At 44.0% G+C, this 11,828-nt stretch overlaps 1 protein-coding gene across 4 annotated transcripts in view; it reads left to right on the top strand.

Moving 5' to 3' along the window:
* Nucleotides 1-3,287: 3,287 nt before the first annotated feature.
* Nucleotides 3,288-11,828, top strand: part of stx17 (syntaxin 17) — a 104,193-nt gene continuing 95,652 nt past the window's right edge. For 2 of the 4 annotated variants that reach the window (XM_080208507.1, XM_080208489.1), the window contains exon 1: nucleotides 7,120-7,211. Coding sequence is in view for 1 of the 4 variants with exons in the window: in XM_080208516.1 (XP_080064642.1) it covers nucleotides 7,176-7,211 (36 nt within the window). In the remaining 3 variants the exon portion in view is untranslated. Of the gene's footprint in view, nucleotides 3,309-7,110; nucleotides 7,212-11,828 lie in introns of those variants that run through there. The other 2 variants (XM_080208499.1, XM_080208516.1) reach the window with 2 other exon arrangements.

Here is an 11,828-nt window from a genome sequence, read left to right as displayed (position 1 = left end):
AAGGACAGCAGGACTAGAGGGCACAGTCTCAAGATAAGGGGGTTGCAGTTTAGAACGGAGTTGAGGAGGAACTTCTTCACTCAAAGGGTGGTGAATCTCTGGAATTCTCTGCCCGTTGAAGTGGTGGAGGCTACCTCGCTAAATATATTTAAGTCACGGGTAGATAGGTTTTTGACAGACAAGGGAATTAAGGGTTATGGGGAGAAAGCGGGAAAGTGGAACTGATCCACTTCAGATCAGCCATGATCTTATTGAATGGCGGGGCAGGCTCGAAGGGCTAGATGGCCTACTCCTGCTCCTATTTCTTATGTTCTTATGACCACGACATCACACAACCCTGCCACAGCAACCTCTGCAAGACATGCTGGATTAACGACATGGATGCCATCATCTCACGTGAGAACACCATCCACTAGGTACACGGTACATACACTTGAAACTCGGCCAATGTTGTCTACCTGATACACTGCAGGAAAGGATGTCTCGAGACATGGTACATTGGGGAGACCATGCAGACGCTATGCCAACGAATGAATGAACACTGCTCGACAATCACCAGGCAAGACTGTTCACTTCCTGGTGGCGAACACTTCAGCGGTCACGGGCACTCGGCCTCTGATCTTCGGGCAAGCGTTCTCCAAGGAGGCCTTCACAACATACAACAGCGCAAAGTCGTTGAGCAGAGACTGATAGCCAAGTTCCGCACGGATGAGGAAGGCCTCAACTGGGATCTTGGGTTTATGTCACACTATTTGAAACCCCATGACTTGCCTGGGCTTTTTACATCTCACTAACTGTCCTGTCTTGAGAAAATACACATCTCTTTAACCTGCGCTTAATGCTCTCGCTACTCACATTATCTGCACCATTAAGATTTGATTAGCTATAAAGACTGGCGCTGTAATCAGTATTCTGTAAACTGAGTGTGTACCTTTATATGCCCTGTTTTTGATCAGAACTCCCCACTCACCTGACAAAGGGGCAGAGCCCCGAAAGCTAGTGGTGTTTGCTACCAAATAAACCTGTTCGACTTTAACCTGGTGTTGTGAGACTTCAAACTGCGCTTTGCCATGGAATCCTATAATCATAGAATCACAGCAGTTATAATGTCTGTGTTAACTGTCTGAAGGAGAAATGAACCTAGAGTCATTTCTCTGCCTTTTCCCTGTGAGCCAGTACATTTTCCTTTTGAAAACCTCAACTGAATCTGCTTCCACCACGCTCCGGCAGTACACTCCAGACCCTAAAGTCCCTCACGTCTCCATTGCTTCTTTCATTTCAAAAGGCAAATTTGCATGGCCTTCCACGTAGCACTTAAAACAAAATAAATGAACTGAGGGCCCACATAGAAATAAATGATTTGATAGCCATTATGGAGACTTAGCTGCAGGAGAAAAATGATTAGGATCTAAATGTTAAAGGGTACAGGGCATTTAGAAAAGATTGGAAGCACAGAAAGGTGGTCCTGTTAGTTAGTGCAGAGAAGCATCATAATAAACCCAGTATTTAGAATGACTTTGTAGCACAAGTGGGATCCAACAGGCGTCCTGACATAGAGCTGGGCCTTGATTTCCCTTACCTATTATGCCAGCAGTAATCCTCTATGCTCCTTTAACATGGGGGCCACTTGGGGCAGACAGAATTGTGAATGGTGCCTGCAGGGAAGAAAAACACTGGTCAACAGACAGCCCTGTTTGCCTACTTCTACCTCTAACCTGGTTGGGGCCTCAGCAGCTTCAATCATGGCCAAGTGCCCACAATTACTATTTAAAGGAGATGACCTTTCATTGAGCCCTGATAGTGCATAGAGGTCGCTATTTTGCCACTATTCTATGGTGGTGCAGGCCATGGCTTTTCAGGGTCAGTAATACGGTCTGTGTCTTATGATACTCTATTTGTGTAGTATGATTTGTGTGCATGTGGTGTTGGGTAGCAGGCATTTTTCTAAAGTAATCAGGACCAAGGAAAAGTTGCTAATGTACATGGGGCCACATCTTCAGTTCAGGAGGTAATGTATGCTTGAATAGATAGCATTCTGCATATGCCAGCTGGGAACAAATTCAGGACTGTGTATGCTTGTTGCAATGTTTGTATGCTAGCCTGACAATCCATTTTTCTATATTTGAATTATTGAACAATCCTGACATTTGTCATCTGGTTGACTATCTTAGGCACTATATTGCATCATAGATGTGGGCAGCTTGATACTAGACAGAGCTCGCTCAGTGACAGATCATATTAGCATCAAAGTGTTTAGGTTTTGACTAAAACATTAGCGACATGCTCATTGAAGTCATCTGTCTGCCTGTTCTCTCAGACAGGATCAGTGTGTGGCAATATAAAAGAAAAAAGAGGAAAGTAAATGAAAGACAAACATTTTGAACAAATTCACATTCCATCCTGATGCACTTGGTAGAAATAAACAACTTTCTAAACTATTACAGAAAAGATTAATTAAAATAAATTATTTCAATGTATATAAAAAGTCCTAACCTTTGCATGTTTTGCACCCACAAGATTTTTAAACAGATAACAAGTCTTGCTCCCAGTAATTGTGGGTTTCAGACATTTTAAAGATTGTGGTCATTGCATTCAATGCCACATTAGTTTCAGATCAAGATCACACCTTAACCATTGCTTGTCACAAAAAACATCTCTCAAAGGAGTTCAGCCTTATTATTCACAATTATTGTTAATTCTAAAATTGGCATGACCATAAGTTTAAATTAATAGACAGGAATTACTGTCAATTATATGAGACAAATCAGTTTTTTATTTTTATATATGAGGAACATATATTTCACCTGTTTACTCTGCCCAGATTTCTTCTGTGGTTTGTAAAATTAGTTTTCCTTGTATGTTCATAGAAGAGAAAGGACAGACCATCCCTACAGTTTCACAGCTTTCTATAGTTTTGAGACAATATTTAAATCAAAGTTCTTAAGTATAGTAAAAACCATCTTTCATAATTACAGACATCCCAAAAGTAGTTTACAATTAAAATATGTTGCTCTAATAACTTGCCTTTTTTGTTTCTGAAGTTTGTGGCATTTAATATTGATGTTTCACCACCGATAATGTCACAGTCAGCCTCTTCCTCCTTCATGTACATTGCCCAAAGAGGACATTGTGAATCATAGAATTTATTGTACCATGATTATGTTTGACAAAACACTGCAGTATATGCCATTGCCTTCTGCAGTTTGGTTGACCAGGAAACTCTCCTGCCATCAGGCACATTGAACGGATTTACAGGCAGATAATCAAATCCTGAAGTGGAACTTGAACCCGGAGCTTTTGGCCTAGAGGTAGGGATGCTACCACTGCACCACAAAACTTCCACACTGGCCAAAATCAAGCACTTAACAATTTGAAAGTGCAGTTGTAAGTGACTGAGGGAGAGAGGCAACATGTGGCAGGGGATGGTTCTCAGAGAATATGATTGAGTTGTCAGTGAGGAAAGAAAGTGAGACTGAGAAATTAGGGACTGGCAGCAGGTTAGAGGTGATTGGGGAATGGGTGAAGTTGTGGACATGGGCCCAATATTTCTTGCAGAGCTGAAACCAACAGCAGCATAAATGTGGTGAGGGAATTGAGAGATGCAGCCAGTGAAAGAGAAAGTGAAACCCTCAGAATACTTTTTCATTGATGGTTGAATGAGGAACAAGGAAAATGGGACTGAAGATTCTCAAAGCATGCAAGGATTGCATGTCCTGAATTTGTATTGCAAGCTGCAACCGACAACTGCATTCGTGTTGGACTGGGAGAGTCACAGCTGCAATCTGCAGCTTATTCCTGTCTCAGGCAACAAACAACACCAACAGACCTTGAGCTTCAACAATCTGAACTGAAGCATCTTTGTTCTGTATCTTACAGAGTTTGTAGCCAGATCCCCACAGTTCAGCCAAAATAGGGCTAAGAGCTTGCTACATTTGTAGAAGCAGCTCTCCTGAATGTATGGCCTGCTAATCTTTGTTAAGTCTTAGGAGGTGCATGGGTCAAGGAAAAATAACATACACGCTCTGGTCAGCAATGGCCTACTGTAATGCTGTGCAGGTAGGAAAGATATAATTTCTTCACCAACCTCCATCAATCCCTTTAAAGTTCAGGCTTTAGCCTGCTGAAAACAAATTAGAGTTTGCCTAGTTTTCCCACACATTTAGCAGATGGGTCCTGAAACAAGCATAAACCCTACCTTGCAAAGTTAAATTGAGGCGGTTAGAATCAGGGACCTTGTGGTGAAGGATCCTCTTGGGGAGAGTGATCATTGTATGGTGGAGTTTCTGGTGCAGATGGAGGACGACAAAGTGGGTTCCCGGACGCGTGTCCTTTGTTTGAACAGAGGGGAGTACGGTAGGATGAGAGAGGAATTGGCGAATGTGGACTGGGGGAGTGCGTTGGAAGGTAGGTCTGCTGAGGAGCAGTGGAGGATTTTTAAGGAGATCTTTCTTGGTGCTCAGCAGAAATTTATTCCGATGGTCAAAAAGGACCGTAGGAGGAGAGGTAATCAGCCGTGGATAACGAAGGAGGTGAAGGAAAGTGTTAAATTAAAAGCGGAGGCGTTTAGAGTAGCTAAGAGTAGTGGGCGAGAAGAGGATTGGGAGAGGTTTAAATGTCAACAAAGATTGACAAAGAAATTGATAAAGAAGGGTAGGATAAACTATGAAGCTGGGCTAGCGCTTAATATAAAAAAGGATAGCAAGAGTTTTTATAAGTATATAAAAAGGAAGAGGCTGGCTAGGGTGAACGTTGGACCCTTAGAGGATGAGAAGGGGGACTTAGTGGTAGGGGATGGGGAAATGGCTGAGGTCTTGCATAACTTTTTTGTTTCGGTCTTCACGGAGGAGGATGTGAATAATTTGCCGGGTGTTAGCGATGGAACGGTGGTAGGACTGGAGGGTCTCAATGACATTACTGTTACTAGAGAGGTGGTGCTTGACAGACTGGAGGGGCTGATTGTGGACAAGTCCCCAGGACCGGATGGAATGCATCCGAGGGTTCTGAAAGAAATGGTGGAGGTGACAGTGGATGCCTTGGTGGTTATTTTCCAGACGTCGCTGGATTCCGAGGAAGTGCCGGAAGATTGGAAAGCGGCTAATGTTACGCCGTTGTTTAAGAAGGGTGCCAGGCAAAAGGCGGGGAATTATAGGCCGGTTAGTTTAACGTCTGTTGTAGGTAAAATGTTAGAATCCGTCATCAAGGAGGAAATAGCGAGGCATCTTGAGGGGAATTGCTTGATAGAGCAGACGCAGCACGGTTTCGTTAAGGGGAAGTCGTGTCTGACAAATTTACTGGAGTTCTATGAGGATGTGTCTAGGGTGGTGGATAGAGGAGAGCCGGTGGATGTGGTCTTTCTTGATTTTCAGAAGGCGTTTGACAAGGTACCTCACAAGAGGTTATTGCAGAAGGTCAGGGGACATGGAGTTGGGGGTAGGGTGTTAGTGTGGATAGAGGACTGGTTGTCAAATAGGAGGCAGAGAGTGGGGGTCAATGGGTGCAATTCGGATTGGCGCTTGGTGACTAGTGGAGTGCCTCAGGGGTCGGTGCTGGGGCCTCAGCTATTTACCATTTATATAGATGATCTGGAGGAGGGAACTGAGTGTATGGTGTCAAAATTTGCTGGTGACACCAAGATTGGTGGAAAGGCAAATTGTGCAGTGGGTGTGGAGAGTCTGCAGAAGGATCTAGATAGGCTGGGCGAATGGGCCAGGAACTGGCAAATGGAATTTAATGTTGGCAAGTGCGAGGTGGTCCACTTTGGTAGGAATAATGGTAGGAAGGACTATTACTTACATGGAGAAAAACTGCAGCAGGCGGCGGTGCAGAGGGACCTCGGGGTCCTTGTGCATGAGTCGCAAAAACCCAGCTTGCAGGTCGTCAGGAAGGCGAATGGGATGCTGGCCTTCATAGCGAGGGGGATTGAATATAAAAGTAGGGAGGTCTTGCTGCGGCTGTATAGGGCATTGGTGAGGCCGCAGCTGGAGTACTGTGTGCAGTTTTGGGCGCCGTACTTACGCAAGGATATTTTGGCCTTGGAGGGAGTGCAGAGGAGGTTTACTAGGCTGATACCGGAGTTGAGGGGGTTGAGCTATGAGGAGAGGCTGAATAAACGAGGCTTGTACTCGTTAGAGTTTAGAAGAATGAGGGGAGATCTCATTGAGACGTATAAGATGATGAATGGGATGGATAGGATAGAGGTGGAGAGACTCTTCCCGCTCAGAAAGTACAGTAGGACTAGGGGGCCTCAAGATAAAGGGGGGGCAGTTAAGAACGGAGTTGAGGAAGAACTTCTTCAGTCAAAGGGTGGTGAATCTCTGGAATTCTCTGCTTGTTGAAGTGGTGGAGGCTGCCTCGCTAAGTGTTTTTAAGAAGAGGGTTGATGGGTTTTTGATAAGAGAGGGGATTAAGGGTTATGGGGAGAGGGCGGGAATTTGGAACTGAGTCACGACGGATCAGCCATGATCTTATTGAATGGCAGGGCAGGCTCGAAGGGCTAGATGGCCTACTCCTGCTCCTATTTCTTATGTTCTTAAATTGATCTAACATTGATTTGGGCATCTACAAAAGTGAAAATCAATATATGGTGGCGGCCATACATGCCAGTTATCTGTGGAACTTTGTGTATAGAAATTATAAATATTCTTAAATGTGTCCCATACTGTGGTCTCAGTGTCAGCCAGGACCCCCAAATGGTTTTGACACCTCTGGTAAGAGGGAATCGTGTGTGATTGAGACCATGTGGATAAAGAGGCAACATGGCAACGCTGAGGGTATGACCGTGGTTATTTCTATGCAATATATTGTGCAAATTCAGTGATATTCTGCCACTTACTATTAGGACCACCTTTGGGATCTGTACGCTGGTAACTACATTTAATTGAGTGCAGCAACTTAACTCAATTGAATGCGTTAAAACCTGTCGCCTAAAATAATTCTGTTTGCTGGTTTAAAAAAAAAGTGGTAATTGACAGGGGCGAGGGCAACAAAAATAAACAATACACTGGTGGAGATCTTTAATCCGGCCTGGATCCTGAGCTGTCAATCTGAGTCCCTGGCTGTGAGTTCCCGGCCCTGAGGGAGCCGCGTCTGGTGCTCGGGGGGTTTGTTTTGATGCGGAACCGGAAGTGGTTGGTCCGCCAAGTTGTGGTGATCTCGGTCAATCGGGAGAGTAGTTTATGGTGGGATTTAAACCCGCGGACCCGGGGCCCGAGGTACGTCTTTCATTTTGTGTGTCTTTCCATCAAGTTGCTGGAGTTTGTTTCTCTCAGCCGACGAGCGGAGCCCCGGCTGCTGGGGCACGGGTACAATCTGAGTCCAAGAGCAGGCTACTTGTTGCTGTTGATGAAAATGGTACAAATTAAATTACCTGAGTTCAGTGGTACAAATATTTCTCGCGTTTCCTACCAATGTACGCCAGTTAGTATCTGGTGCCAGTCAGTGGGTGCCCCGTTATTGATTGGTTGGTTGGCCTGGTACTGAATGCCAACAGGGCGATGATCTGTCATGTATTTTACACAACTAACCCATAGTTTCACTTTTGTTTTCTGTCCCTTTCTTTGTCTCAGTAAGAAGTCTCACAACACCAGGTTAAAGTCCAACAGGTTTATTTGATAGCAAACCCACACGCTTTTGGGGTTAGCCCCTTCGTCAGGTGAATGGAGAGTTCTGGCCTCAGAGCATATAACAGCACTCACAGTTTACAGATTACTGATTAGGATGCAAGTCTTCACAGTTAACCTGCTATTTGAGTCTTAAAGATACAGACAATATGAATGGAGAGAGATTTTCCAGTATCCTGTAAACTGTGTGTGCTGCTATATGCTTTGTCAGAGACCAGAACACTCCACTCACCTGATGAAAGGGCAAACCCTGAAAGCTTGTGGGTTTACTATCAAATAAATCTGTTGTACTTTAACCTGGTGTTGTGAGACTTCTTACTGTGTTTTCTCCAGTCCAACGCTGGCATCTCCACTTTCTTTGCCTCCCCAGAGCACCATTTGTCCCATATTTCTTGGGCAGTGATTGGAGGCTCTTTCCTTCTGCCAGGCCCTTGTAGCTTTGGTTGTTGGTGTCTGACCACATGACCACAATGTGGCGAGGAGGAGGAATTGATTAGTTGACGGGCTCTGGAGAGAACACCCTCCTGGATAGGGGCTGGAGTAGGCCATCCAACCCATCAAACTTGCTCCTTCAATCAACAGAATAATGGTGCATTTTCTATTTCAACCCCACCTTCCTGCACTATCCTCATTGGCACTTAATTCCCTTAGCATCCAAAAATTACGTTGAATTCTGTCTTGAATATATACAACAGTTGAACATCCATAAGTCTCTGGGATATACTTAGGCAAGGATATTTTGGCCTTGGAGGGAGTGCAGAGGAGGTTTACTAGGCTGATGCCGGAGTTGAGGGGGTTGAGCTATGAGGAGAGGCTGAATAAATTAGGCTTGTACTCATTAGAGTTTAGAAGAATGAGGGGAGATCTCATTGAGACGTATAAGATGATGAATGGGATGGATAGGATAGAGGTGGAGAGACTCTTCCCGCTCAGAAAGGACAGTAGGACTAGGGGGCACAGCCTCAAGATAAAGGGGGGGCGGTTTAGAACGGAGTTGAGGAGGAACTTCTTCACTCAAAGGGTGGTGAATCTCTGGAATTCTCTGCCCGTTGAAGTGGTGGAGGCTACCTCGCTAAATATTTTTAAGACGTGGGTTGATGGGTTTTTGATAAGAGAGGGGATTAAGGGTTATGGGGAGAGGGCAGGAAGGTGGAACTGAGCCACGACAGAACAGCCATGATCTTATTGAATGGTGGGGCAGGCTTGAAGGGCTAGATGGCCTACTCCTACTCCTATTTCTTATGTTCTTATATTCATTGCATAAGAATGCAACAGATTGGAGCATCAATAAACTATTATGTCTCTCAAGCCTGCTTCTTCATTCAATACAATTATGCTTGATCCACTGTCTCAATGCCAATTTCCTATTTGCTTTAAAATCTATTCATCTCAGTCTTAAATGTTCTTACTGATGAAGCATTCATATTCCCAATGTTTCACAGCCTTTGAGTGAAGAAATTTCTGTTCATCTCAATCCCTTTAACGTGGGACTGTGTCACCGTGTTCTTAATTCCCCTCTCAGGGGGAAACATCCTCTTGGTGTCTACTCTGTCAAGCCCCTTCAGAACCTTGCATGTTTCAATGAGATCAACTTGTATTCTTCTAAACTCCAGATACTACAAACTTAATTTACTTTTAGGAAAATCCTCTCATCCCATTTTAGTGAACCTTCATTTTACTGCCCCAAGTGGAAATACGCCCCTTCATAAACCTGGAGACCAAAAGTGCATGCCATAATTCAGGTATGGTCTCACTAATGCCCCACACAATTTTAGTAAGACATCCTTATTCTTGTACTCCAGTCCCTGTGCAATATTCATCAACAAGTCATTTGCCTTCCTAATTACCTGCTGTGTCTGCATTCTAACTTTGTGTTGTTGTGCAAGTATACTAAAGCCTCTTTGAACATCAACACTTAGAAATTTTTAACCTTTTAAAAAATTATCTGTGATTCTATTCTTACTACCAAAATAAGTTGCCCACATTTGCCCATGTTCTACCAAATCAGTTGGCTATGTCTTGTCTAATAACATGCAATGGGGATGGAGTTACTAAACTCCAATTTATTCAGCTCTCAACATTGGACAATCCTTTCATCTCAGGGTCAAGTCACATAAAGAGAGGAGCATTGTGTGCTCCTTACTGTGTGAAAATGGAACTGACGAACCTGAAATGATTTTTTTTGCCATTCCACAATCAGGGAAGCACACCTCATGTGGACAAACAAATGGAATGTAAAAATAAGGAAATGTTTTTGAGCAGGGGAAACTGATTTTAGGAAAATCACATGAGGCAAAATCATTCCAGTGATAAAAATGCCTGTCTAAGGGCAGGGACTGTATTAGAGATATTGTCCTCAAACCTGTCCTGTCTTTTAGCTCTGTATCTGTGGAAGAAGTAAGTGGCGTCCACTTCTGCTGTACAAATGGAGGAACACATTTTGTTTTAATGGCCACTATATTATCACTGGTAATATTGTGGTGGATCTTAAAACTTGGTGATAGCAAAATCAGCTTACACTGACTTGGTATGTTTCTGCACGTCCCAAAGCCATCCAGGAACTGAACTTGATGATTGAAATAATTGCTCCAACATGCTCTTTAATAGTTGTATGTGCTCAAAGGAAATTCTGAAAGACTCCACTTCCTCTGTAGACCTGAATGGCGCAGTCTACTACTTTACAGGCCATTTGTGAAGCCACGACTTTGGTCATGGCAATCACATCACCCATCCAAACAAGGAGTTCTATTTACCAGTTTAAACTTTAATGTATCTGGTTTGAGTGCACCCAATAGCCTTGTGGTGACCGTGCTGATGGACATGGTCACCCAGATGTGTACAGGAGCATGAATTTTGGCAAACAGACAGAGACTTAGCCTTGTTGATCCCACATATTCTTTGTCTTTTGCTAAGGGTTGTTAATGGATGGAATTGTTAGGCTTTCTCCGATCCTGTCAATAGGCGTAGGCAACATAAGAACATTAGAGCATAAGAAATATGAGCAGGAGTAGGCCATCTAGCCCCTCAAGCCTGCCCTGTCATTCAGTAAGATCATGGCTGATCTGAAGTGGATCAGTTCCACTTACCCGCCTACTCCCCATAACCCTTAATCCCCTTATTGATCAGAAATCTTATCTACCCGTGACTTAACCATATTCAAAGAGGTAGTCTCCACCACTTCAATGGGCAGAGAATTCCAGAGATTCACTACCCTCTGAGAGAAGTAGTTCCTCCTCAACTCTGTTCTAAACTGACACCCCCCATCTCTTATTTTGAGGCTGTGTCCTCTAGTTCTGGTTTCCTTTCTAAGTGGAAAGAATCTCTCTGCCTCTACCCTATCTAGCCCCTTCATTTTCTTATATGTCTCTATAAGATAACCCCTCAGCCTTCTAAACTCCAACGAGTACAGGCCCAATCTACTCAATCTCTCCTCATAAGCTAATCCCCTCATCTCTGGTATCAACCTGGTGAACCTTCTCTGTACTCCCTCCAAGGCCAATATATCCTTTTGCAAATAAGGGGACCAAAATTGCACACAGTACTCTAGTTGCGGCCTCACCAGTGCCTTGTACAGTTGCAGCAAGACCTCCCTGCTTTTCTATTCTATCCCCCTCGCCACAAAAGCCAACATTCCATTGGCCTTCTTGATCACCTGCTGCATCTGCAGACTGAGTTTTTGCAATTCATGCACAAGGATCCCCAGGTCTCTCTGCACAGTAGCATGTTGTAATTTTTCACCTTTTAAGTAATATTCCATTTTACTATTATTTCTTCCGAAGTGGATAACCTCACATTTGCTATTATACTCCATCTGCCGGATCCTCGCTCACTCACTCAGCCTATCCAAATCTCTCTGCAGGTTTTCCACGTCTTCCACGCAATTTGCTTTCCCACTCACCTTCGTGTCATCAGCAAACTTTGTTACCCTACACTCAGTCCCCTCCTCCAGATCATCTATGTATATGGTAAATAGTTGAGGCACCAGCACTGATCCCTGCGGCACACCACTAGTCACCAACTGCCAACCAGAAAAACATCCATTTATTCCAACTCTCTGCTTCCTGTTAGATAGCCAATCCTCAATCCACTCACAACGTACCCACTCACCCACCCCAACCCCTGTTGAGAGGTGTACATGCAACTGTACTGAAATGTGATGTGGATTTAACTTGAGACAAAATAACTCTTTAGTATGGAACTATGTAAATC

This window comes from Carcharhinus amblyrhynchos, chromosome 2 (genome assembly GCF_965287045.1).
Source record: "Carcharhinus amblyrhynchos chromosome 2, sCarAmb.v2.hapA, whole genome shotgun sequence".
Lineage (NCBI taxonomy): Eukaryota > Metazoa > Chordata > Chondrichthyes > Carcharhiniformes > Carcharhinidae > Carcharhinus > Carcharhinus amblyrhynchos.
Note: the sequence above shows the minus strand (reverse complement) of the source record. Positions and strands in the feature narration are given on the sequence as shown.